At 46.2% G+C, this 27068-nt stretch overlaps 2 protein-coding genes across 3 annotated transcripts in view; one reads left to right on the forward strand and one right to left on the reverse strand.

Moving 5' to 3' along the window:
- The window catches only part of SHOX (SHOX homeobox), a 27654-nt gene extending 15018 nt beyond the window's left edge, over positions 1 to 12636 (reverse strand). For both annotated transcript variants that reach the window (XM_060769855.2, XM_060769854.2), the window contains exons 1-2: positions 12277 to 12636; positions 6485 to 6693 (exon numbers count right to left, since the gene is read on the reverse strand). In XM_060769855.2, coding sequence (XP_060625838.2) covers positions 6485 to 6693; positions 12277 to 12622 — 555 coding nt within the window. In that variant the 5' untranslated portion in view covers positions 12623 to 12636. The remainder of the gene's footprint in view (positions 1 to 6484; positions 6694 to 12276) is intronic.
- LOC132771629 (serine/arginine repetitive matrix protein 1-like) lies at positions 6467 to 27068 on the forward strand. Its single transcript, XM_067466239.1, has 6 exons — positions 6467 to 6706; positions 12354 to 12475; positions 12591 to 13088; positions 13355 to 13466; positions 26105 to 26230; positions 26782 to 27068. The coding sequence occupies exons 1-6, from the start codon at positions 6467 to 6469 to the stop codon at positions 26938 to 26940; spliced, it is 1257 nt and encodes a 418-aa protein (XP_067322340.1). The 3' UTR covers positions 26941 to 27068.

Raw genomic sequence — 27068 nt, forward strand, 5'->3', positions numbered from 1 at the left:
CTCTATTCTCTCCCTCACTATCTTCTCTCTCTATTCTATCTATCTATATCTTCTTTCTCTATTCTCTCTATTTTTATCTTCTCTCTCTATTCTCTCTCTGTCTCACAGTTCTGAAGGCTTGTTCCCAATTACAAGGTGCCCTAACACTGTAGAATGAATGCAGCTTGACACCACTTTAATTGATATGGTTAAATATTATAGGATTATGCGGGTTGTCGTTTTGCAAGACCTTTCGCCTTCCCTGCCAAAGAGTGCGGGATGTCTCTCCAAACTACAAATCCCAGGGTTCCATAGCCTTGAGCAACGGGCAGGTAAAGTGGTATCGAACTGCTTTCATTCTACACTGTAGGTGCACTCCTTCCTTGGGAATAAATGCCATTGATTTCCGTGAAACTGACTTTCCCGCGAGGCTTGTGGAGGAGAGTTACAGCTTTAATCCATTTCCATCCAAAGACTTCGGCTTTAACTGGGTTTAGTTTCGACCGAGAGCAAAATGAACGCCTCGCTTTAAACGTGATTGTCCTCTCTTCCTCCAGGAATTGCCAAACATAGAGAAATATTATTTTGCCAACCATTTGTTGTTATTATTATTCCCTAAAGTAATATTTACATAGCAAGATAACATGCCAATATTTGTATTAATTAAATGGATCTATACTTAGGAATAAGACTGTCATCAGTATCAACTCATACGAATGGAGGCGATTAGTGAAGATGTTGTGACCTGCATGACTTGGGCCCTCCAGGTGTTTTGGACTTTAACTCCCACCATTCCTAACAGCCTTAGGCCCTTAAGCGGCTGGGGGGGGGGGGCTGAGGCTATTAGGAATGGTGGGAGTTGAAGTCCAAAACACCTGGAGGGCCCAAGTTTGCCCATGCCTGGTCTAAGTGACTGTCATCGGTAAGGCCAGAACAGAGTTGGGATCCTGTATGGCTGTATGGCCAAACAGGCCGGAAATCTTACAACAACCCATCTCAGCTCAGTCCTGGAAACTCAATGAGTGACCTTGGGCAAGTCACACTCTCTCAGCCTCAGATCAAAGCCAGGCAAACCCACTCTGAACCAAACATGGTGACACAGATCCGCCTTCGGCTCTCCATCAACCGGAAATGAGTTGAAGACACACAACAACAAGTGTGTGTTCAAGTCCAAGTTCCTGTGAAGCTGCACCAGAGCCCCCTTGAGTTCCATTTGCCAAGTTCTCGAGAGGATTGCAACTTGAATGATAATATTTTAATCAATCCAGGTGAATCCCCATTTGGTTAGTCCAGTTATTATTACAATGACGAATTGAGCGGGAGGGAGTGGCATTGAAAAACACAAGTTGAGATGCTTCCGGGATTACATGTGTGTGTGTATTAGTCGTCCCCTGGCACGCATTGCTGTGGCCCAGTCTGGGTATATGTGTTTTGTGTGTATATATTTGTGTATATGTGTTTTGTGTATATATGCGGTTTTGCGTATGCGTTGTAATGGGTTTTTTTTTTTGTTTTTTGGCTTTTTAAGTCTCTTCTGTTATGCTTTTCAGTGTTTTTATGAGTGATGGTCACTCATTGGCCTGATAGGTGTCTTGTGTCCACATTAGGTGTCAATTTGTCCAGTGGTTTTTGAGTTACGTTGATCCCACAAACGAACATCACATTTATACACACACACCTAGCAGTTCGAAAACATGCAAATGTGAGTAGATAAATAGGTACCGCTCTGACGGGAAGGTGCTGGCCACATGGTCTTTGAAGTGTCTACGGACAAAGCCGGCTCTTTGGCATAGACATGGAGAGGAGCACCAACCCCCAGAGATTGACACGACTGGACAATGTCAGGGGAAAACCTTTACTATACACACACACACATATACACATGCATACATATCTATGCTCTATCATGGCTCTGGCAAGAACATTAAGTGCCTCACCAAGCAAAATACCATAAATCTTGAGGTCGCCTTCAGCCAAAGTTTAATCTCTCCATTCATTGACTTGGGAGACTCGATCAGTGGGCCCATCTACACTGCCATATAATGCGTTTTGAAGCTGCATTCTATGGCAGAGCAAATTGTGCCCAAAACTATGTATGCAGCGAAATTTTGGCTTTTTTCCCCATCAGAAATAATTCCGTCATAATCAGACCACGGTCCCATTTACATTGCGCTATGGTGCAGTTTCAAACTGCTTTATATGGCAGTGTGGATGGTACCCACGATCCATCCCTGGATTCTTCTCAGGGAAGAAAGGAGAAAGAGATCCCTTTGCCAACCTTTTGGCATTATTATTCTAGTTCTGCCCCACTTTCCTGTCTTCATAGAGACCCAAAGGGGCTCGTTATCTCGTGCGGGCGGAGCGTAGCTAATCCGCGTTAAAAACAGGCCAACCGCGCAAAAGAGGGCTTCTTTTCCTACTGGGTTTGGGGGGGGGGGGCAGGGGAAGGCAGAAGCCGGGAGGAAAGGAGGCAAAGGCGAGGGGGAAAAGGAAGGCGAAGTGATGAACGGCCCGGCGCCGGGAGGCGTCATAAATCAGGCCGGGTGTGATTCCCGATCAATTCCGAGTCGTCATGAATATGCTAAGTAAAGCGCGGGACAGTGTTTTAGACAGTTATTTCTTCATTAAGGATCACTCCGCGATTTCCTTCGCCAAGGCTCTAATCTGATTTCCTTTTGATTTCCATTAGAGACAGTGAATAATGACATTTAATTTAGCCCTGCGCCCATAAAACCCAAATATATTTGCTGGTAATTGAATTACTGCCGGCTCCTCACTGTGGTCTCATAACTTTCAATTATAACCCTGACAGCTGGGCGATATGAGTTGCCGGTACAACACTAAAAATAAAAGGTTAATAAGGAGTCGCTACCGGAGGAGCGCCAATTTATTTACAGCGCGTTTCCACGCTAAATTGAAACAGGATCCTTTAACAACAAGGGACAGGCGCCCCGCACTCGGATCGGGAGGAGGGTCGCCGGGAAAGGGAAAACTCTTTGGGGCCATTCCCCACCCCCACCCCTCAAAAAATAAAACCCATTCTAGTTCCTCTTTTTTTTTTTTAACCAAATTTTTTTTAAAAAACTGACCCAACTTCTATTGGTTTAATTTAAAATACTTTTCTCCTCTCAATTCCCTCTCTTCTTTTGGATTATTTCCTAGGTAGGAAGAGGTTAAATATATATATATATATTTACTGGCTGGAGTTGCCACTGGAATGGGAAGGAAGATTTCAAATCCGTCAAAAGCTCCAAACGCCCTGGTGACCTTAAATATTTTACTCAGATGATGAACTAGTTTGGTACATAAACTGTTTGGGGGGGGGGGGGGGGAGAGAGTTCAATTACAAGTAATCAATTGTTGTAATAGAAACTGTACAAGTAAAATATAACTATATATATAATATTATTTACATATGTATATTTGCATATTATATATATTATATTATTATATATCATTATAAATTATATGTGTGTAATATATATAGTGTTTTATGTGTGTGTGTGTGTATGTTTTAGAAAAAAGGAGAGAGAGAGAGATTACACACACACAGAGAGACATTACACTGGCCCATTTTGGTGCCTGGAATATTCGACCCCTTTCTGGATATATTTGACCTGCTGATTCCAAAATCTGCATCGATTTCTTCTTTTCAGCTCTAGTTTTTGAGATACAGACTATATATGCCATCTATCAATCCTCATCTGCTTGACCATAGAAAATCAAGATAGCCATATCTAAGAAACTAGAGCTGATGCAGTCTATTAAATGCCATTTTCTGAATCAGCACACCAAATAATTCCAGGAATAGGCCTAAAAACCAAAACATCAAGGGGAAAAATTGGTAGATTAGTAGAACACACACACATATATGTAATGTGTATTTATACGCACACGTGTGTGTGTGTGTGCATATATGATCTACAGATTACATATATGTGTATGTGTGCATAGTATATACACACACATGCATGCATGCATGCATGCATGCATACATATATTATGCTCTATCGTGGCTCTGGCAAGAACGTGACTTTGACTCCTTCTACACAGCTGAATAAAATCCCACTTTATCTGCTTTGAACTGGAATATATGGCAGTGTGGACTCAGATAACCCAGTTCAAAGCAGATATTGTGGGATTTTTTTTTTTTTTGCCTTGATATTCTGGGTTATATGGCTGTGTGGAAGGGCCCAGAGCATCACCGAGCAAAATACCATAAAAGTTGATGTCGCATTCAGCCAAAGTTTAATCTTTCCATTCATTTGCCTTGGGAGACACGATCTGTTTTGAGATTGGGGCCCCTTCCCCATAGCTGAATAAAATCCCACATTATCTGATCTGGAATATATGGCAGTGTGGCTAACCCAGTTCCAAGCAGATATTGTGGGATCTTCTGCTTCTGATGTTCTGGGTTATATGGTTCCGTGGAAGGGCCCTGGGAGGAAAGCAGTAGAAACTCTACCCTAACTCTGAATACTACTTGGCTGCCCTTTCTCTTCTTTTCCAGGAGCAGCCAATCCTTGAAACTGAATATATTGAGAATTAAAACTCTTTGGGAAGTGCGAGCTTTTCTGTGCATTTTGTGAAGAACTTTCTACGTACAGTATATGTAAACGAGAGGTTTCTATAGGGGGAAGGGCTAATCCCAGACTTCCTGGACATCCAGATCTAGTCCCTAAGGAATGCAGAGATTAAAACTTGCGAAAAAATAATTCCATTGAAACGAGGGGGGCATAAAATCAAACATTGGAGGACTGGGGACCCTTCCACACAGCCCTATATCCCAGAATATCAAGGTAGAAAATCCCACAATATCTGCTGTGAACTGGAGGGGAAAATCCCTCACACTAGAGGGGAAAATCCACTTAAAATCCGATTTCTCCTTCCTGCTGAATTCTGGGGTTTGTAATTTAGTGAGGCTGTTGGAGGCTCCTCCCTAAACGACAAACCTCAGAATTCAGGGTGGATTTTATACTGCCATATATTTCATACTGTCATATATTCCAGTTCAAAGCAGATCTTGTGGGATTTTCTGCCTTGATATTCTGGGCTATGTGGAAGGGCCCTGGGTTGCTGTGAGTTTTCAGGGCTGTATGGGCAAACGTTAGGAGAGAATGCTTCTGAAGCATGGCCACACAGCAACCCATTGGAGGAGTTACTTCTCAGCATGTCTATCTCCCCCCACATTAAAAAACAAGGGAATTGAAGCGCGGTTCAAGAGAGTTGTGTGTGTGTTTTGGGGAGGGGGAGACTGTTCTCGCGAGAACTCAAGCCGAGTGAGCGCTTAAACGGGTCTTGATCGTCTTCATCACGTGCCTTTGACCCTGAAGTCAGGCTCCACAGGTTGATCTCATTAGACCCCGCTTTGGGCCTCGTATCTGTTTCAAGGGATCGATGCTGCGACCCACGCAGTCAAAATCATAAAATAAAAACACCACCCCTTTCAAGATGGTTTTAGTGCTTTTCCAGGGCAAAACTACAGACTTTCTCTTTGATTGGTGAAGATCTTTACTATGTTAAGAAAAAGCACTTTCAAGTTTGCAAAGAAGCCTCTCTTTCCCCAGTGGCGGGTGAATGTAAACAATCCCGAGATATTCGGGAGGATTTGGAGACGTTTTATATATTTTTTTAATGTGAACGAGAGGTCGGGGCTGGGGAGAGAGGCGCAGATGGGGCCCTATGAATTCATACCCTTGTTATGCAAGTCAAATGGAGGCACGTTTTCCCTCCTGGCTCCGGATTATCCAGTCCCAAAGCGCCCAACGGGCCTCGCCTGATCCGGACCAATTGTTCCCCCAAGTGGCTTCCCTTTCTCTCCCTCCAAATGGGGACAGAAGGAGGAAAGGAGGGAGGGAAGAGAGCCAAAAGGTTGTGTTGGGGGTTTTTTATACTTTGGTGGCTGGCTAAAGCGTCGACTAAGGATATATTGACACTGTGGATCAGGCCTGGGCCAATTTGGCCTTTCCAGGTGTTTTGGACTTCAACTCCCACCATTCCTAACAGCCTCGGGCCCCTTCCTTTTCCCTCTCAGGCTCTTAAGCGGCTGAGAGGGGAAAGGATTGGGCCTGAGGCTGTTAGGAATAGTGGGAATTGAAATCCAAAACTCCTGAAGAGCCCAAGTTGGCCCAGGACTGCTGTAGAAGGAATGCAGTTTGATCCCACTTTGACTGCCATGGAATCCGCTGTAGTTTTACTAAGTTTGTAACCTTCTCTGCCCAAGAGTCTTGGGACCCTGAGGATCCCATAGCTGTGAGCCATTCAAAACATTTACAGAGTGGGGGGGGGGGGGTCAGATTGCATTCATTCTACAGTGTAGATGCATCCAAAGAGGATGCTTCCAACGTCCCATGTAAAGTGAAAGTTGGAAGGGGCGAGAAACGCATTCTGCAGTCACAGGGCACGGGATTTCCGCCTCTCCACACGATCACGCGTGTCCGAACGCCCCACGCTGCGTGGAATGACACGCGTGTCTGTGTACGTGTGGATGCCCCCCTGGGCTTACCTGGACCCTGGCTTCGGAGAGGCCCAGCCGCTGGCTCAGCTCCTCCCGCATGAAGGCGTCTGGGTAGTGCGTCTCGTCAAACAGTCTCTCCAGCTCGTTCAGCTGCTCCAGCGTAAAATTGGTTCGGCTTCGCCTCTGCTTCAGTTTGGTCTGGCCGTCCTCGTCCTCCGACTTCACCTCTTCCCGCTTGTCTTTGCACTCATAGATCCCTGCGGGCGGGAGGCGAGAAGAGGGAGACAGGTCAAGACAGGGAATTTCGGGTCCCAGGAGCCCCTTTCCTTTCCTACACAGGAGCCAATTGGGGACACTTTCTGACAGAAGAGGACGTGGCTCTCGTTCAGCAACAGCCTGGTTCCCATTTGCTCCCCAGTGCCAATGTTTTGTTTACTAAGGGTGAACTTCTGGGAAGGAGGAACCCCAGTTCTCTAGTCAGGCTTTCCAGTAGGCTCAAGGGGTAGATTTCTGCCTCCTTCTCTTTTGGGCCCCACTAGCTAAGGAAACCCTCACTCAGGCTAGGATTAAATTAACAAAAGCCTCCCCAGAAGCCCAACAAGACTTGCTTTTACTCAAACCAAGAAGAGGGACCATTGTGGGAAAATAATGTTAGACGTCTTATGTGAAACCCACAATGCCAACTAGTTGCCTCCCTCTTTGATTGCCTTCAGGTATCAACAATTTTTTGGACTGATCAATAAAAACAAAAGGGGGGCAGTTCTCCCCACTCTCTTTACTTATAAAGATAAATCCAAGTGTGTTGCAGCATATGGTTATGTACTATAGTACTGAATAGTGGGTACAGTAAGTATCTGTACTAGTGTATGGTATAATAGCAAGTAAAGGGAACACTTTATAGTCCAATAGCTTTGGTCACATATTTATACAATGTATAAGTTAGCATTGATTACAAACATTTAATGTGTATATAATACTTGTTGCAAATAAGCATTGGTGCTGGTAATAGTACAGTATTATTTAGTAATGTATATTGTAATATTGATTATAAGTGTCCATTAAGTATTGATGGAAGTCTATGGTACAGAATTGACTGTACTGTCTAGTAAGTATTGGTATTGGTACAGTACTGGCTAGCAGTGTATAAAGGGGACTCATACTACTCATGAGTCCCTTTCGGTAGAAAAAAAGCTGGGTAATAATAATAATGTCTAGTAAGTATTTTTATTAGTTTTAGTACAGTACTGGATAGCAAATAGTATACAAAGGAGTCCCCTTCGGGTAAGGTAATAATAATAATAATAATAATAATAATAATAATAATGTCTGATAATTATTAGTATTAGTTTTAGTACAGTACTTGTTAACAATGTATAAATAGTATACTACTGAGTCCCCTTTGGGAGAGATTAAGGAGGGCAATGATGATGATGATGATGATGTCTAGTAAGCATTGGTACTAGTTTGTAGTTTAGTTTTGGCTTAGCAATATATAAATAATATGCTACTGATGTCTAGTAAGTATTAGTTTTACTACAGTACTGGCTAGCAATACATAAATAATATACTACTAATGAGTCTCCTTCGGGAGAGATAAATCAGGGTATTATTATTATTATTATTATTATTATTAATGTCTAGTAAGTATTAGTATTAGTTTCAGTATAGCATTTGCTAGCGATATATAAACAGTATACTACGAATGTCAAGTAAGTATTGGTATTAGTTTCAGTATAGTATTTGCAACAATATATAAATACTATACTACTAATGTCTAGTAAATATTGGTATTAGTTTTAGTACAGTCTTGGCTAGCAATATATAAATACTATACTACAAATGTCTAGTAAGTATTGGTATTACTTTTAGTATAGTATTGGCTAGCAATATATAAACAGTATACTACTAATGTCTAGTAAGTATTGACATTAGTTTATAGTATAGTATTGGCTAGTACTGTATATATAGTAAATTGCTGATTATTGGTTCTGATTAATTCTACTCTAGCCAGCAGCCTAAATACTAGAGACACCAGAGTCTATCTGATCTAGGAGACTAAACAGCTTGCCCCCACCGCCGCTGCCCCCAACAGCAGCCCCTCTGAGGCGAAGGCTTCGTGCTTTGGGCAAAGAGGGGGGAGGGTCACACTTCCAAAACAAGACACCCCGGTGGAGAAATCCTTTTCGTGGGATGGGGCAAGGTGCCTCTAGAAGGAGTATGGTTTTTTGCAAACCCAAGCAAAGGAGTCCCTCTAACTCGCTCTGATCCTACTAAGTTCATGAGATCCGGTTCCTCCCGACTTTTTTTTTTTGACGTGTAGAATATTGGTAGTGGGATATTTTATTGACTGGCTTGTGACTGTAATTGAAGGATCGTGTCCCGTGGGATTTTGGCGCTTCCTTGAACCTCAAATGGGTCTTTTTGGGAAAGGAAAGAGCGTGGATTTCAGGGCGGCGTTTGTGCCGGGGATCGGGACCCCTCTTCCCGCGCCCCATCACCGCAGTGGCTTCCAAATGTTGCTCCTAAATCAATAGGGTTTTCCTTCCAAGCAATAGATCTATCTGTCTGTATGTCTGTGAAGGTTCAGGGTCGGGGCATTTGATTCCACTGAGGTGGCGGCATAAAAAGCCAATGGACTTAAAGTCGCAGCCCAAACCTCGGAGGAAAAACACGAGCGATGTCTTCATAGCCGCCTGGCGACTTCTACAAACGCGATTAGGAAAGATTGCCTGGAGAAAACATCTCTTCAGGAGGATGCGGGCAAAGGTGGGTCAAAGAATCAAAGGGGCTCCTCACAAAATCTGTTTATTGGCACGGATTTATAAGCCAGGCTTTCCTCCATAAACATTCGGATATGGCCCCTCTCACCATTGTTTAGAACCGTGTTGTCTGTGTGCGTTTGCCTAGAATATTTCTACAGTCCCCCCGCGGATTTCCTCCGTTTGAGCATGGCTATAAAGCCTGGAAAACTCAGAGGATGTTATTTGGAATTCACTCTTTGACCTACAATTTGAGAAGTCTATAGGAAACGGAGGGAGCAGTTGTATGTATGCGATCTCCCACAGCCACATTTTCAGCAGGGTGCAGGAAAGACACTTTTTTTAAAAAATCCCTTAACATAGATAGACCTTACTAGTAAATGTATAAAATCAAAATATTATTTCCTCAAAGAACAAACATTGACCCGAGTGGAAAAATTAATACTGCCTGCATTAAAAAATATATAAATACTGCAAATAAATAAAATAAAATAAAAAACCGAAAAGCACTCCACGATTTTCCCTTAGTGAAGAAGAAAATACAATGTTTTGAATAGAAGGATTAGATTAGAATGATTTCAGTGAACCTGGAGAAAGAGAGAGTAAATAAAATACCTTTTCCTATTTTCCAACAAACCTCACAACCTCTGGGGATGCCTGCCATCGATGCAGGCGAAACGTCAGGAGAGAATGCTTCTGGAACATGGCCCTACAACCCGAGAAAACTCACAACAACCCAAAATACAAAGGATGTTGGAGGAATTCAGATCTGGACGAAGATCTGAATTTTATGAAGGCCTTTTTATCTAAACGACCCGATTCTGTTTTGGTTTTGAAAGGATGTCATAATAGCGTCCCAGACATTGATTCTCGGACGTCATCAAGTTTACAGAATACGAACGAGAACCGAGAGGGAGAGAAAAGGACGATGGGTTTGTGAAACGGCTTCTCCTTGAAAGCAAAGCATCCCTCCATTGGCAGGCCGGTCCTTCTTCCTCAAGTCTAAAAGATCCTTATAGTTCATCCCACTAGTTCAAGCCCAAGGGGACCAAACCTCTCCAGATGGTCCAAAGGGGCTTCCTGAACTTTCCATACTCCCCTTTTCTCCTTTTGGGGGGAGAAAAAGCAGGATATATCAATCGAAAAACGGGAAGAGAGAGAGAGCATCCAGCAACCAGAAGGAAAGAACTGGGATGGGATGCTCATAGAGGAAGGAAGGAAGGAAGGAAGGAAGGAAGGAAGGAAGGAAGGAAGGGGAGAAGGGAAGAAGGGAAGAAGGGAAGAAGGGAAGAAGGGAAGAAGGGAAGAAGGGAAGAAGGGAGATACTCTGTTGAGAAATATGGGGGCTTCTTTCGCTTCTTCTGCCTCGAGACATTTCCTCAAAAGTCTCTCTCCCCGAATTAAAATCAGAACTGAAGCCAGGGCGAGCAGAGATGTGATCCACGACCTCCACCACCTCTGCCCCCCTTCCCACCCCCAAGTTGGGCAACAAGGAGCTTGCATCGGATCGTTTCCATTATTCTTTAAAGAAAGAGGAAGAGGAGGGAAGGGTGGGCTTTCCAGCATTGAAAATGTAACCTAGGGGGTCTCTTCTTCTGCACAGACCCTAGAATCCCCCTGGACAGCCAGGAAAGGTCCTGGAGACCCGTGAAAGGGGAGGGGGCAAGGAAGGGGAAAGAGAGGGAAGTTTGGGCTTCCCAATTCTTCACCTTGAGACCCAACAGAGTTGGAAAGAGATGCGTCTCAGAGCGGGGCGCCTCTCTTTGCCTCTCTACGACAGTCTTCATCCATCCCTATCAGAAACCAGAGAAGGGGAGAAAAAGAAAGGAAAGGGAAGAGGAGGGAAGTTTGGGCTTTCCAGAAGTGTAAGCACGAATCTTTGACTCCGGGCACAGTTGTTGACTCTCTTTTTTATGAACCGACCCAACTGCCTCTAGGGGCCCTTCCACACAGCCCTGTATCCCAGAATATCAAGGCAGAAAACCCCACAATATCGGCTTTGAACTGGGTTATCTGAGTCCACATTCAGATCATGTGAGAGTTTCTGCCTTGATATTCTGGGATATAGGGCTCTGCGGAAGGGCCCTAGGAAGCCCCATCCCTATCCGAAAGGGAAGCTAGGGAGGAAGGGAGAAAAGGAAAGAAAGGTTGCCTTTCCCATGCTTCCTACCACGGTCCAACAGAGTTAGAGACGTCAACTTCTAACATGGTGTGATGTTAAAAGTTTTGTGTTTTCTGTGAACTGTCCAAGTTTTCTGTGAACTGTCTAAGAGCCCTTCCACACAGCCCTATATCCCAGAATATCAAGGCAAAAAATCCCACAAGATTGCTTTGAACTGCGATATTTGAGTCCACACTGCCATATATTCCAGTTCAAAGCAAATTTTCTGCCTTCATATTCTGAGCGGAAGGACCCCAAGAATCCCCCTAAGAAGCCCCATCCTTCTCCGAAATTGAAGCTGGAAGAACAAGAAGGAAAGATTGCCTTTCCCATGTTTCCTGCCAAGGTCCAGCAGAGTTGGAACCATCAACCTCTCGCTCCCTTTTTTGTGAACTGACCAAGGGTCCTTCCACACAGCCCTATAGCCCAGAATATCAAGGCATAAAATTATGAGTGTGGACTCAGATAACCAGTTCAAAGAAGATATTGTGGGATTTTCTGCCTTGATATTCTGGGCTATAGGGCTGTGTAGAAGGGCCCTGAGTCCACACTCAGATCATGTGGAATTTTCTGCCTTGATATTCTGGGCTATAGGGCTGTGTAGAAGGGCCCTAAGAAGCCCCATCCTTCTCCGAAAGGGGTTTGGGAAAAAGGAGGAGGGGAGCGGCAACGTCTTCCCAGTTCCTTTTCTTCCTCTCGACAGAGTTGGAGACAGCTAGAAACCTCTCCCGCGGGGCAAAGTTGTTTCCTGTCTTTTATATTAAGTGGCCAAGACTCCCCCTAAGAAGCCCCATCCATCCCTTCGAGGGGGTCCTGGGAAGCCGAGGAGAGGTGGGAGGAAGCCTCTCGGAAAGGGAAAGCAGGAGAGAGAGAGAGAGAGAGAGAGAGCGCCTCCCCGGACCTGGGGTCCGCCTGCTTACCTTCGGCGCCTCGGGCGGCGTGCGCGAAGTCCTTGAGCTTGCTGCTGTCCTTGTCGCCCTCGGGCTGCTCCTTGAAGAGGTGGACGGGGCACCCTCCGCCGCCACCTCCTCCTTCGGCCAGTTCCTGCAGGCTCCCGGCCTCCGAGGGACCCAGCTCCCGGGACCGCGCCGCTGCCAGGCCTCCCTCCAAAACTTCCCGGTACGTGATGCTTTCCTTCTTGTGTCCGCTTCCTCCCCCTCCTCCGCCACCTCCTCCTCCTCCTCCTATTCCTCCTCCTCCTCCTCCGGCGCCCTCCTTGCCCTTCTGGTCAAAGGATTTGGAGACAAACGCCGTCAGTTCCTCCATGGCGGCGGCGGCGGCGGCAAAGAAGAAGAAGAAGAAGACGCGGGAGAAGACCCGGAACCCCGGCGAGAAAGGCAGTAGCGCGCTCGCCTCCTCTTCCTCCTCCTCTTCTTCCTCCTCCTCTTCCTCCTCGGATCCTGCCTTTGGCCCAAGTGCTGCCCTCGCTCCGGAGGTCTACGCCGCCGCGCCTATTAAGCCGGGATGGGGGCGGGGGAGGCGGGGAGGGGGGTTTAACGCGAGTCGGCGGGACTGCGCGTGCGGACACGCCTCTCCGAGACGCCCTCGGTGGCTGGAAATGGGGGAGCGCCTGGCCTGGCTGCCTTGGGATGGGCCAGACCCCCTCGTACTTATATACGCCGCGCCTTCCCTCCTCCCCCCCCCCCTTCCTCCAGCAATTAGGAGCCCGGGTCTCCTCCTCCTCCTCCTCTTCCTCCCCGACGACGCCACGGAAGAGCGAGCGCCCTGCTCGGTGCGTTTCCTCACGCGTGGCCTTGATCCCGGTTTCGGGGCGCCGAAGAGCCCCGCCAGGCAGAGGGACAAATAGCGGGGAAGAAGAGAGGAAGGGAAGTCCAATGAAATGCTTCCCCCTCCCCTTCCCCTTCCCCTCCCCCTCCTCCTATCCCTCGCTCTCCCACAACAGGTATCTCTCTCTCTCTCTTTCTCTCCCCCCCTCTCTCTCCCCCCCTCCTCTCTCTTTCTCCCCGTTTCTCTCTTTTCCTGTCAATGGTTCTCAAGGACCCAATGGACGGCCGACTGGGAGTGTCTCGATGGAGGAGAAGCTGATCCTGATCTCCGTCCAGGACCCGGGAAGGACAGCAAAGAATCTGATAGTTCAATAAAAACAAAGGTAAACTCTGGCCGAGGCGTCTTCCTTGGGGTTGGCATTGCGGAGACGTTTTCCTTCGTGGGCTGTTTTGCCTGCCATTGTGTGTGTTTGGGGACTCCACACAGAACAGAATCGGGCTCCTGTCTCTTCCGCCTCTTTCCTCATTCCAGAGGACCTGAACCTTGCTCGGGGCGCAAACTTTGCCGGGCTCCGGAGGTCCACTTTCCAGGCCCCACGCCCTGCCTCCCCTTGGGGCCTGAGAGCGGGAGAAGGGGTTGAATGGGCCTTGCTCCGAGGGAAGGGGAGGCTGGGCTGGCTTTCGGGGGACCTCCCGCGATCTGGTTCCTCCTCTTCGTCTCTGATGTCGCCTGAAGACACGCGAAAAAAGGCCAGATGTGCCTCCTTCTCTGGTCTTTCCATCGATCCCATCGATTTATACCGACCTGCCCCGGGGGCTTGTCAGAGGGGGGACCATCGGTAGGAATGAATAGCCTTGCCTGTAATTAGAGCCGGAAGCCTCTGCATTATTACTGCGATCATTATTGGTATTATTAAATAGTATTACATACTTATTATTGTATTAATAGTATTATTACATTTTATTATTATTTTAATAATATTATTGTACATTTTCTGATGTATTCATTATGTATTTTATTAAATATTTATTATTGTCATTAATATAATTACTTAAATAGTATTACCTAAATATTATTGTAATAATACTATTATTAAAATTTAATATTATTATATTATTATTGTACATTTTCTGATGTATTCATTATGTAATTTTATTAAATATGTATTACTGTGAATAATATAACTATTTAAATAGTATTACCTAAATATTATTGTATTAATAATATTAAATGTTAATAATATTTTTAATATAATTGTTGGACACTTTCTTATATATTAATGATGTATTTTATTAAATATTTATTTCTGTTATTATTGTTGTTATTATTATTATTTAAATTGCACCACCTAAATATTGTATTAATAATAATTTTAAATTTTAATATTATTATTTTAATACTATAATTTTAATATTATTATTGCACATTTTCTTATACATTCATGGTGTATTTTCATTGTTATTATTAACATATTATCACTTAAATGCTATTTTATTAATCATATTATTTAAATTTACTACTATCACTTTAATATTATAATTACACATTTTATAACACACACACACACACAGATACTAGTAAATCACACCTTGCTAGCCTGAAGTTCCCGCCATGTAGTTCTTTCCTCCACTTAAAAGTAGAGCCTAGGGATCTATTTCTCTCACGTGAAGACTGAATCCCTTCCTCCCTCCCAAACACGCGTGGACCCTCTGCTTATTTGCTTAGGGATGATGAAGGGGCCTCTGGCTCCCCAAATCGGTGCACAATCCTCAAGCCTCCTTTCTTACCCGCCAACAAGCCCCCTGCTCCAGGTTTCCCGATTTCCAGGCGAAACATTTCCCCCCGCGCTCTTTTAGTGACTCGGAGCCCTTTAAATCCGCGGCGAGACGCGTTAAGATTCCGTTGCCGGCAGCGGGATGTTTCCACTCGGGTCCTTGGGCGCAAGCTCCGCTCTCCTTGGCATATATTTGCGCAAATGCCAGAGAGGGGAGAGGGATGTTGACGCTTCCCTCCTGTGTGTGTGTGTTGGGGGTAGAAACGATCGTACCCCAAATCTCGGCGGGTTTTAGGCGTCCGGGGAGTTGTGTGACAAATAATAAAAGGATCCAAAGGGGTGTCTGGTCCAATCGGAGGCCTCCACACGCGAGATCCACGTTTAAAAGCCTCGCAGAACCGAAGGAGAGAGTGAATGCTCATCAGCGGAAGAAGGGATTCATGGACGCCGCCTCCTTCCTATTGTGAGTCTGGTCTTGTTTGGGAATCTTTTTGTTTGTTTGTTTGTTTGTTTACTTCATTCGACTCCTCTCTCCATTCAGTCAAACCGCCTTCCACACAGCCATATAACCCTGAATATCAAGGCAGAAAATCCCACAATATCTGCTTTGAACTGGGACCCCTTCCACACAGCTCAATAAAATTCCACATGTTCTGCCTTGATATTCTGGGTTATGTGGCTGTTTGGGAAAGCCCTGGGTTATCTGAGTCCACACTGCCATATTCCAGTTCAAAGCAGATAATCTGGGATTTTATTCAGCTGTGTGGAAGGGGCCTTTGCCCCGAAACTGTGCCCTCATCGACACTGCCATATAATGTAGTTCCAAACTGCCTTATATGGAGCCTGAGGGCGCTTCCAGACAGCCATATAACCCAGAATATCAAGGCAGAAAATCCCACCATATCTGCTTTGAATTGGGTTATCTGAGTCCACACTCAGATAATGTGGGATTTTCTGCCTTGATATTTTGGGTTATATGGCTGTCTGGTTTATATGGCCTCTTCCACACATCTGGATGAAATCTACATTGAACTGGATTATATGGCAGTGTGGACTCAGATAATCCAGTTCAAAGCAGATATTGTGGATTATCTGCTATGACATTCTGCTTTATATGGCTATGTGGAAGGGCCCTGAGTCTCCATGAGCCTAAGGGCCCTTCCACGCATCAATACACCCCAGAATATCAAGGCAGGAAATCCCACAATATCTGTTTTGAACTGGATTTTCTGTGTCCACATATATATTCCAGTTCAAAGCAGAAAACGTGGGAATTTATTCAGTTGTGTGGAAGGGGCCTAAGAGTCTTACTCCAAGGATGCATCTGCCCTGTAGAATTAATTCAGTTTGACACCACTTTCACTGCCATGGTTGGATGCAATGGAAATCTAGGGGGAGGGCCCAGCAGTCCCTTGTCAAACTACCACTCCCATGATGCCATAGCACTGCCCCGTGGCAGTATTCATTCTAAAGTGTGGATGCGCCCCAAGTCTGAGCAGATGGCTCAAGCAGGACCCCCCTCTCCTCTCTCCTTCTCCCCCTTCCGGTCTCCAACCCCTCTCTCCAATTCCAAAAGGCTGCTTTCAATTATTCGACTGCAACCTCCACCCTCCGCCGAGGGAGAGGAAACAATTAATAGAAAAGCGCCTTTAAAAATGGAGATCTATTCCGGCGTGACTTCTCAATATAATTATCTGGAGGAAGACAAGAGGTGGGGGAAACGTGACGTGTTTGATCTTGGCGCAGCCCAGGGGGGCCTTGGGGACGTTTGGAGGGGAGGGATGTCTCCCCGGTTTGTCCTTGCGGCCCCCCAAAACTTGAGCTCTCCTGGGACAGTGCTGGCGCCCCCCTCCGAGGACAGAGAAGGGTCTTATCTTTGTATGTCCCCCCCAAATGTCCAGAAGGCAAAGAAATAATCGTGGAAATCCAAGGTCCCTATTAAGAACTCCAGGAGGGGATTGAGCCTGCTTTTCTTGCCAGGAAAGGAACCAGAAACTGCAGAGGGACTACTGAATATGCGGCCCTCTTATCTGTGGGTTTACATACATATTTGCATACACTGGGCCTTTAATATCAGGTGGGGTTTGATAAGCTGCCCCCCTCCTCACCCCATTGAATACTCAAATCTGTGGACGCTCTAGTCCAGGCATGGGCAAACTTGGGCCCTCCAGGTGTTTTGGATTTCAACTCCCCCAACTCCCCCAATTCCTATCAGCCTCAGGCCCCTTCCTTTTCCCCCTCAGCCGCTTAAGTGGCTGAGGGGGAAAAGGAAAGGGCCTGAGGCTGTTAGGAATTGTGGGAGTTAAAGTCCAAATCACCTTCAGGGCCAGAGTTTGCCCACGCCTGCTCTACTTCCATTATATACAATAATGTCCCTTATTATTTGATATGATCATCAAATAATAATAATTATTATTTGATCTTATTTGAAAACACAGACACGCTGGACCACTCTGACAACCATCCTTGTCAGACTATACAGGAAAACCATTGAAATCCACAAGCATGTGGACAATTTCAGCAGAAAGGAAGAAATTATGAAAAGGAATAGAATCTGGCTACCAGTACTTTAGGAGCCTTAAAGCACTGAGCTGCTGAGCGGGAACGGCATGAGCTTCCGCTGTCAGCCCTAGCTTCTGCCAACCTAGCAGTTCGAAAACATCCAAAATGTGAGTAGATCAATAGGTACCGCTCTGGCGGGAAGGTAACGGCGCGCCATGCAGTCATGCCGGCCACATGACCTTGGAGGTGTCTACGGACAACGTTGGCTCTTCGGCTTAGAAATGGAGATGAGCACCACACCCCAGAGTCAGACATGACTGGACTTAATGTCAGGGGACTACCTTACCTTACCCTTACCAGTACTTTTTTTTTAAAAAAAAAAACAACCAAACAAACCTCTAAAATCAGGACAGTAAATAAAGATCAACTCTCAGAAAACTGGGGAATTTCAGACAAGAAACAATCAGGGCCAGCTAACACCTCCCAACAAAGAATTCCCCTGGGCAGGAAGCAGCCAGTCCTTGAATCTGCAAGGTCATTCAATGCTAATCAAGGTGACCAATTGTTACATGCACATTTGCCTCAAGTAGACAAGAGTTCTTTCTCCCACCCTGGACTTTCCACAGATATATAAACCCTTCTTGCCTAGTTTTCAACAGCCTCACAACCTCTGAGGATGCCTGCCATAGATGTGGGAGAAACATCAGGAGAGAATGCTTCTAGAACATGGCCATACAGTCTGGAAAACTCACAGCAACCAAATGTCCCTTATATAAAATGGCAAAATTATACTTTAGATTTTTAATATATATATTTTTTCAATCTCTGCATATTATTATTATTATTATTATTATTATAACAAATACAATTCTTGTGATTCCCTACATGGATTCCCTCATCTTCAGGAAGTTGGTGGTTACCCAGAAAGGGACTTCATAGTTTCAGTCCTTTACCTCTCCTTTTCCCCTATTCACAGAAACCATTCTATTCCTGTAAGAGTGATCAAGGGGCATCTACACTACTGAAGACAGTTTGGAATTACTTTAATTGATATGGCACTTAAAGGATGCTATGGAATCCTGGGAGTTGTAGTTTTACAAGGTTTTAGCCTACTCTGTCAAAAAGTGCTGGTGCCTCACTAAACCTCAATTCCCAGGATCCCATGGCATTGAGGCATGATAGAAAAGTGGGGTCACATGTTTTAAGTATAGAGATACCCTTCTGCTGAGAAAATTTCCCTTTAAACTCAAGGAAGCCTATTGCACTGAAAACAAGGAGAGGTCCCAAAGGGAATCTTAAGGGCAACCAGTAGGTCCCCAGTGGTTTAGTAGAGCATTGAGCACATTTGACTGAAAAGGAAGGCTTTGTATTTGAATTAGGAATGCAAACAATGACTGATCCAAAGCACTCCAGCAGAAGAGTCTTTGGAAACAGCTACCAATCAGAGGACAGGGAAATATTTTTAAACAAATATTCTATGCCTTCGCCTTTTTCCAGTAGTTTCAACCTCCTTCTTTTGATTTCCAATGAAGAGCAATTACCTACTTTTGTTTTTCTCCTTTGCTTAGTTTTGCAAGGTGCCAGAAAAAAAGAAGGGATGGAGTGAAGGCCAATTTGAGCATCTAGCCATGGAGAAATGGAGCCACTTTCCACACATTTGCCTACACACAGAGAAACACACAGTGTTCCCCCTATCTTTCTTTTGCCAAGTCAAAGGGTAAAGGTCACCAAGTGGACAGCGATAAGTCATGTGACAACATCTTAACAATAGCAATCTTCTCATAGAATAAGCCACAGGTTTTGCACCTCTGCTGCACAGGCCCAGGGTTTCCTTTCCTTTCCTAGCACCATCTTGGTGTTGTTTGAGTTTTGTTTGAGTTTTGGACATGGGGGGGGGGGGGGGGTCATGCTCTCTCAGCCGCAGAGGAAGGCAAAGGCAAAACTCTTCTGCATAAGCACAAGGAAAAGGAAATAATGTGAAAGGGGGTTGTAGAGAACAGCCAGAGGCTGCATGAAGATAGAAGTAGGAAACCTGATTTCTAGTTGGTTTGATTTTCAGTAGTTAAAAATTAGTAGTAGAAAATAGTTTTATTTCCAATTCTTAGTAATTAGAATGCTTGAATAAGAATGAGGGAGAATCCCACTAATGCTAATAACAGTACCTGGTGGTTTGGAGATGTCAGAAGACCAAGGTTGAAATTACTGCTTGACCATGGAAACTCACTGGGTAACCTTGAGAGGGTCACACACTTTCAGCCTCAGAACTAATCTAACCAAGTAGTTCTTGGTGATAGCTTTGCTTGGGGGTCTCTTTAGGTGAAAAACTACTAGAAGGAAGGATTGTAACAATACTTGCAAAGTTTTGCCGGAATCACTGGCTTGCTATAAGTTTTCCAGGCTGTATGCCCATGATCCAGAAGCATTCTCTTCTAACTTTTCACCCACATCTATGGCAGGCATCCTCAGAGGTTGTGAGTACTAGCAAAGGCTTGACTGTGTTTTTCTTGCTTGATCTCTGAGCCCGTCAGCAGGGGAACTATTTGATCATTGTCTAATATCTCAGGCCCCATCTACACTGCCATATAACTGCAGTTTCGTAATTCAGTTTCATTGCATTGAACTGCATTATATGAGTCAGTGCACTTAAACTGAATTATGAGATTGCGTTATATGGCAGCATAGAAGAGGCAGTTGATTGAATTATGATCGGGATCCCTTCATTGTTTTCTGGAGAGATAATGAACTGCGACCCTAGGCCTATGAGTCCCTATGACGAATGGCGAGCCACAATTATCTGAGGCTGGATCTGCATTCCCAGATTATCTGCTTTGAACTGGATTGTGTGAGTTTACATTTCAGATAATCTGGGATCAGATCCTGGGATATAGGGCAGTGTAGATCCAGCCAGCCTGCCTCTATTTCTCTAGAGCAGACACGGGCAAACCTGGACCCTCCAGGTGTTTTGGAGTCCAAAACACCGGGGGGGGGGGAGTTTGCTCAGGTCTGCTCTAGGCCCTCAAAGATAAGACTGATGACTAAAAGATAGGAGTAATATACTTGCAGATACGGAGGCCGGGTGGTGGTCCCCTCTCCGTGCCCTATAGCTGGGCCTAGAGCGAAGGAGCCTCCCCTCCCTCCCTCCCTCCCTGGGCCTTTGCCGGAGCCTGCTTGTGGGTCTTGTCCTGCCGGGCCCCTTGGCCTCCCTGGGGGCTGGGAGCGGGGCCAGGAACAGAGGCGGGCTGTGCCCTCCCGGCCCTCCTGGCAGGCTCGAGGGGGACCTCCCTCCCCCGAGAAGGGCCCTACTGAGCGCCAGGCAGGGAAGCAAAACCGCTCCCATCTATTTCCCCTTGACAGGTTTACGAGCGTCCCGTGGCAAACATAGGTTCGCCTATTTGCAACACAAATTAGGGTTCCTTCTCCAGGAGGAGGGGATGAATCGGGCCATGGAAGGAGGCGAAGGGGCGGGGGAGGGGCAGCAGGGGGGCCGGATTTGCCAGGAAGGTGAGGAACAAGAGCAGGGGGGGGGGGGCTTCCATCCAAGAGGGCGGGCCACGGCCAGGGGGCGAGATTGGGGCGCTTTGCCTTGCCAGGGTCAGGTCGAAAGCTCAGGAGGGAAAGGAATGGGGAAGAATAGATGCCTCGGAGCCCTTCCCGGGGACTCCTTGGGGAAGCGTAGGCCTTCTCTCGGCCTCGGCCAGTTCTGAGAAGGAGCCTCGCCATGCTGCCCACACAGGGAGAGAGGCCGGGCTGGCGAAGGAGGCCCAGCCATGCCAACTGTTAACGACTTCGCGGGCCCAAGGAGGCCGGGGCCATGAAAGCGGAGAAGGCGAGGCTTCCCAAGCCCCTGTTTCAACCGACTTCCCCCTGAAACCCGAACCGAGTGGGTTGGGAGACCCTTCCTTGCACAATCCCATCCCTTTGGGTGTCCCTTTCCGCTTGATGTTGAGTGGAATGGAGGTCGAGGGCCACCCAGCTTTGGCAAAACAGTACAGAGGTCGCACGCCATATTCACACCACGCACCCTCTCCTTCCACACCAAGCTTGGAATTAGTGAAACCAAGGGAAAACGCACGCACACACACACACACATTGCGCTGTAGCGGGGAGTCATTTCACCAGCCCTTCTCCTATCGAAAGTGTCTTCCTCCTCCTCCTTTCCTCTTTCTTCTTCTCCCTCCTTTTCCTCTTCTTCTTCTACTTCCTCCTCTTCTTCCTCCTCCTCCTCCTCCTCCTCCTCTTCCCCTTCTTCTCCCTCTTCTTCTTCTTCTTCTTCCTCCTCTTCCTCTTCTTCTCCTTCTTCTCCCTCTGCCTCTTCTTCTTCCTCCTCCTCTTCTTCCTCCTTCTTTTCCTCTTCTTCTTCTCCCTTCTCCTCTTCCTCCTCCTCCTCCTCCTCCTCTTCTTCTTCCTCTTTTTCTTCCTCCTCCTCCTCTTTTCCTTCTTCTCCCTCCTCGTCTTCTTCTACTTCCTCCTCTTCCTCCTCTTCTTCTTCCTCCTCCTCCTCCTCCTTCTTCCTTCTCCTCTTCTTTTTCCTCCTCCTCCTCTTCTTCCTCCTCCTCCTCCTCTTCTTCTCCTTCTCCTTCTCTTCCCCTTCTTCTCCTTTCTCTTCCTCTCCTTCTTCCTCCTCCTCTTCTTCCTCCTCCTCCTTCTCCTCCTTCTCCTCCTCTCCTCTTCCTCATCATTTATATCTCGCCTTTTCCCCCACATGAATTCAAGGTAATTAAAAAAAAACACCTAGTTTTTATTTTAAAAACTTTGTTTGATCCAAAATGGATCCTGGCGGTAAAGACCAAGGGTTGAAAACTTCCTTTTTCTTGTTCTTTAGCCCGGCGAAGGGTGCTCTGTTAGCAATTCCAAACGGATTTACATAAAAGTATGGACTAGGACAACAATAACACCTCACTATTTAGGCACTACTTAGGAGTTGCCCTATTGTCCCATGCGGTGTGGGCATTGGACTAGGGCTCTGGAGACCAGGGTTCGAATCTCTAATTGGCCCTGGAAACTCACAAGTTGACCTTGAGCAAGTCACACTGTCTCAGCCTCACAGGAAGTCAATGATAAGCTACTTGAACAAGTCTTGCCCAGAACGCTCTGGGAACTTTATATGTCGGAAACGATTAGAACAAGAATAACAACAACAACAATATTTTTGTGTCTATTACCCTATTAGGACTCGAGGTAGGACACAACATAGTTAAAACACATCCATAAAAGGCCATATTAAAACATACATATATTATTAAAATACATGAAACAAAAGTTAAAACACAAGAAACATAGAATGTGATTTAAAAGTTCATAGTTTTAAAAAAATCATCGGTGTCTTTGTTTTTAAGTCTGCTCCTGGGGTTATTTGGGAAGCTGATTCAGAAAATGTCATTGGCTAGACTGCATCAGCTCTAGTTTCTTAGATATGGCTGTCATGATTCTCTATGGGCGAGTAGATGGTGTGAATCCCAAATGTTTTGTGTCTCAAAAACTAGAACTGTTGGGGGAAACAGGTATCATTTTTGGAATTAGCAGGTCAAATATACCTAGAAACAGGACTGACATCTGAGGCATCAAATTTGTGTTGGCTAGTGTAATTAACACTTGAAAGAGGGGTGGGGGTCGGAAGAAAGGAAGGAAAGTGGGAAGGAAGGAGGGAGGGAGAGAAGGAAGGAAGGAAAGAAAGAAGGAGGGAGGGAAGGAAGGGATGGAAGGAATGACGGAGGGAGGATAGGAAGGAAGGAAAGAGGAGGGGAGGGAGGGAAAGAAGGAAGGAAGGAAGGAAGGAGGAAGGAAGAAAAGAAAGATGGAGAGAAGGAAAAGAATGGGGAAAGGACGGAATGAGGTATAGAGGGAAGAAGGGAAGAAAGGAGACAAGGAAGGGAGGAAAGAAGGAGGGAGGGAAGGAGGGAGGGAGGGGAAAGGAAGGAAGGAAGGAAAGATGGAGCGAAGGAAGAAAAGAATGAGGGAAGGACAGAAGGAGGGAGGGAAGGGAGGGAGGGAGGAAGGGGGCAAAGAAGGAAGGAAAGAAGGAGAGAGGGCAGGAATGAATGAATGAGGGAGTGGGGAAGAAGGGAGGAAAGAAAGGATGAGGGAGGGGAGGGGAGGGGAGGGGAGGGGAGGGGAGGGGAGGGGAGGGGAGGGAAGGGAAGGGAAGGGAAGGGAAGGGAAGGGAAGGGAAGGGAAGGGAAGGGAAGGGAAGGGAAGGGAAGGGAAGGGAAGGGAAGGGAAGGGAAGGGAAGGGAAGGGAAGGAAGGATCGATCACTGGGTAATTGAGACCTGTCCTGTTGGATGTGAAGGAGATTAGTTCCATTTGAGGCGGCCTTCTTTGCTCCTGCTCTCCTGTAAAATCCCACCAGTCTGGGGGGCGGGAGAGGTGAGGGCTGGACCCACTTTACATTTATGGTTCCACCAGGTGATATTCCAGTTTCTTGTTGAGAGCAGGTGAGAGCAGATGAAGGTTAGGGAAGACAGTAGCTCCCAATGCTTGTTATCAGGGAAGTAAGGAAATACCAAGCGAAGAAGGCAACGTAATTCCAGCTTTACCCAAGTAATTTTTTTCCACTTTCCTAAGGGCTATTCCACCCGAATCTCCTCTCCCATATAAATTGGGACAGGAGAACAACTTTTGCAGACGAGGGAAAAATCCAGGCAGTGTGTCGTACTCCCAGGAAGCCTCGACTCAGAGCGTCCAAGGCATCTCCCTTTCATAGTTCCCAACGCGTTCCTCCAGGCTTGAGCTGCATTATATGGGTCTACACTCTCCATATAATGCAGTTCCAGCCTCTGCTTGAGCGTTCAACGCGCTTCTTTCCCCTGTTTCCTTTCTCTCTCCCGCGATAGGCCGTTCCATATTCATAAAGATCGATCGGGAGGGCCCAGAGCTGTGTCCCCCCCCCCCCCCGTCCCCTTCCCCTCCTATCATAGAAGAGGGTTTGGGACGCACACACCAAGGCGACAACGCAGCCGACGCGCCTCTTGATTGATCCGGGCCAGAGCCGCGTCTCCTGCGGAGTAGCTAATAGATTTTAATTCAAATGAGAGGTGGGGAGGCTGGCGTGGGGATCATGAATAGCTGGGATTGATCTGTGCCCCGCCAGCCCGGCAGAAAATGGAATCAAAGGCGTGATTATTATGGCGAGGGGGGGGGGGTGCCCCGCCTCGGTCACGTGGCGCCCCTCCTCCTCCTACCCCCCTCCCCCCATTTAAAGATTTATTTTGGGACCATCCCATGGTCGCCACAGGAGGGGAACACGCGGGGATGAATCAGCTTTTATATCCCCAAAGCCCGCTGGGAGGTCTTTCACACACACACACACACACACACAGAGCCAAGTGGAGTTGTTCTCGCCCATTGCTCCGCTTCCTTCTGCTCTGGCTGGATGGCACTCAGGTGTCGAGCTTTCCCATTCCCATCCCAGTCACACACACACATACACATTCTCCCTTTGAAAGGGGGCAAGGAGCTGATGTATATTCTTGTGTATTATCGAAGGCTGTCATGGCCGGAATCACTGGGTTGTTGTGTGTTTTCCAGGCTGTATGGTCATGTTCCAAAAGCACTCTCTCCTGACGTTTCGCCTTCATCTCTGGCAGGCATCCTCAGAGGTTGTGAGGTCTTTTGGAAACTAGGAAAATGGGCCATTAAATGCTATTCAAGGTTGCCCATTGCAATATGCACACTTGCCTCCAGCAGACAAGAATTCTTTCTCCCACCCTGAGATATATAAACCCCACTTGCCTAGTTTCCAACAAATCTCACAACCTCTGAGGATGCCTGTCATAGATACAGGCGAAACTTCAGGAAAGAATGCTTCTGGAACATGGCCATACAGCCGGGAGAACACACAGCAACCCTGTATTAATGTGATCTAACCTTATGCCTGTAGCTGCATTGGCACTTCCATATTACACAGTTTGAATCCGCATGGATACCGTCAGCCTAAATTCATAATGCAGTTTAATCGCACTGCACTGCGTTCGATGGCAGTGTAGACCCAGCCCGTGTCTTTCAATATTTACATTTTATCTCTGTGCCATAAACTCTCGGTTAACCGGAACTCGAGCAACCGAAACTCTCAAGAAACCAGCAAATATCGGAAGAAGGAATATTTAAATGTTTTTATGCTGCAGTAAAACTGTGTTACATTGTGTTTATATTTATTTGTTTTCCATGGCTGTATTTCAGTACTAACAGCAATCCAATACAGAGTTTATATGATACCGTGTGGGGTATATTATTTTGCATTTTAAATAGTACATCTCAAGCAATCAGAAATTACAGTTATCCTGCATCTACCAATCCCCTCTGGGTGCCGGTTAACTGAGAGTCTAGTATGTTTTAACTGTGTTGTATCCCTCCTCGAGCCTTGAAGAGAGGCGGGTGACAAATAAAACATATGGGATGCCTATCATAGATGCAGGCGAAACGTCAGGAGAGAATGCTTCTGGAAGAAGGCCATACAGCCCGGAAAACTCACAGCAACCCAGATTTTATTTTCTTAATGTAACTGTTGAGAGGAACAAAATGAGTGAAGAGGAGGAGTAGAGAAAAGATTTCCTTGCTAAGGTGTCTCCACTTCTATTTTTTGAATTGTTGGGTTGCTGTGAGTTTTCCGGGCTGTCCTGAAAGCTCACAGCAACCCAGTGATGAAAGCCTTCGACAACACAAACTTGTTGTTGTTATGCGACTGGGTTAGGAGCACGAAGGGACATAATATACTTCTTGTTTTCTCCCCCTTTCCTTCTTTTTCAGGAGACATCCAGCTTCCCGAAGACGCTTGGCATGACAGTGTGTAAGAGAGAAACTACAACTTCACACCAAGGAGAGACTGAGGCTGTCGAGGAGAAAAGTAGTCCGCCGGGTCGTGCCGAAGCTTCGGTACTTTCACTCCCTTTCTATGGCGAAGAACAAAAACAAACGCGTTTTTAACTACACCGTTCCAGACCGGCGGCTTAATCCAGCCTCTAGCCTTGCCTATTGGCTGCTTTGAGCTTGGCTGCATCGCCTGGTGGCGTCTTGCCCTTCCCAGGCTCCACCAGCCGCCGAAGGAGACAGACTCTTCTTTCCTCTCTGGGCTATTCCAAATGATTTTCCACAAACGTGAGAGCATGTATCGATTCATGAATCGCGGAGAGGTCGCGTTGAATTGATCCTTCGGAACTCCTTTACGAAACAAAACACGCTGAGCTGCATGGAATGGCCTTCCCAAGCCTTTCACTCTCAAACCAGCTCATTATGATAATTACCTTCGGGATATTAGTGGAGCAATATTTAGAAGAGGGAGGAAGTGGCCGTATTTTCTCTTTTATTTTGAAACTTATCTTGTATTTTCCAAAACTCCATGAGGCAAGCATTTTCAAAATCTTACAGAGTAGATCCATTTCATTCCAATGTCTTTTTTTCCTTCTCCTTTTTGAATTTTAAAACAGTGTTTTAGGACTCTGTTGCTAAACCTGCTCTGGACTCCAGCCTTGAGGCAGAGGACATGGAGCCAAGGAAAGGGCGTCCCCAAACATGTGCAGATGGCTTTCTCCCCACCACCAACCGAGTTTCTAAGGCAGAGCTGCCTGATCTTATCGGAGGCCTGACATCTCTCAGCCCGGTTTTCTATCTGTCCCCAAAACCGAGATGATTCCGTAGTTGGAGCCACTCTTCCCTTTGCAGCCTTCAATAAAGAAACCCAGGACAGTTTAATAAAAGACTAAAACCCTAGAAA

The sequence above is a fragment of the Anolis sagrei genome, chromosome 3 (genome assembly GCF_037176765.1).
Source record: "Anolis sagrei isolate rAnoSag1 chromosome 3, rAnoSag1.mat, whole genome shotgun sequence".
NCBI lineage: Eukaryota > Metazoa > Chordata > Lepidosauria > Squamata > Dactyloidae > Anolis > Anolis sagrei.

Excerpts from the sequence above, each read along its gene's own strand:
- LOC132771629 (XM_067466239.1), top strand. The coding sequence starts at position 6,467 with ATGCCCCCCTGGGCTTACCTGGACCCTGGCTTCGGAGAGGCCCAGCCG. Across the intron at positions 13,089-13,354 it reads AAGAGCGAGCGCCCTGCTCG|GACCCAATGGACGGCCGACT; the intron begins GTGCGTTTCCTC and ends ATGGTTCTCAAG. Across the intron at positions 13,467-26,104 it reads ATAGTTCAATAAAAACAAAG|GAGACATCCAGCTTCCCGAA; the intron begins GTAAACTCTGGC and ends CTTCTTTTTCAG.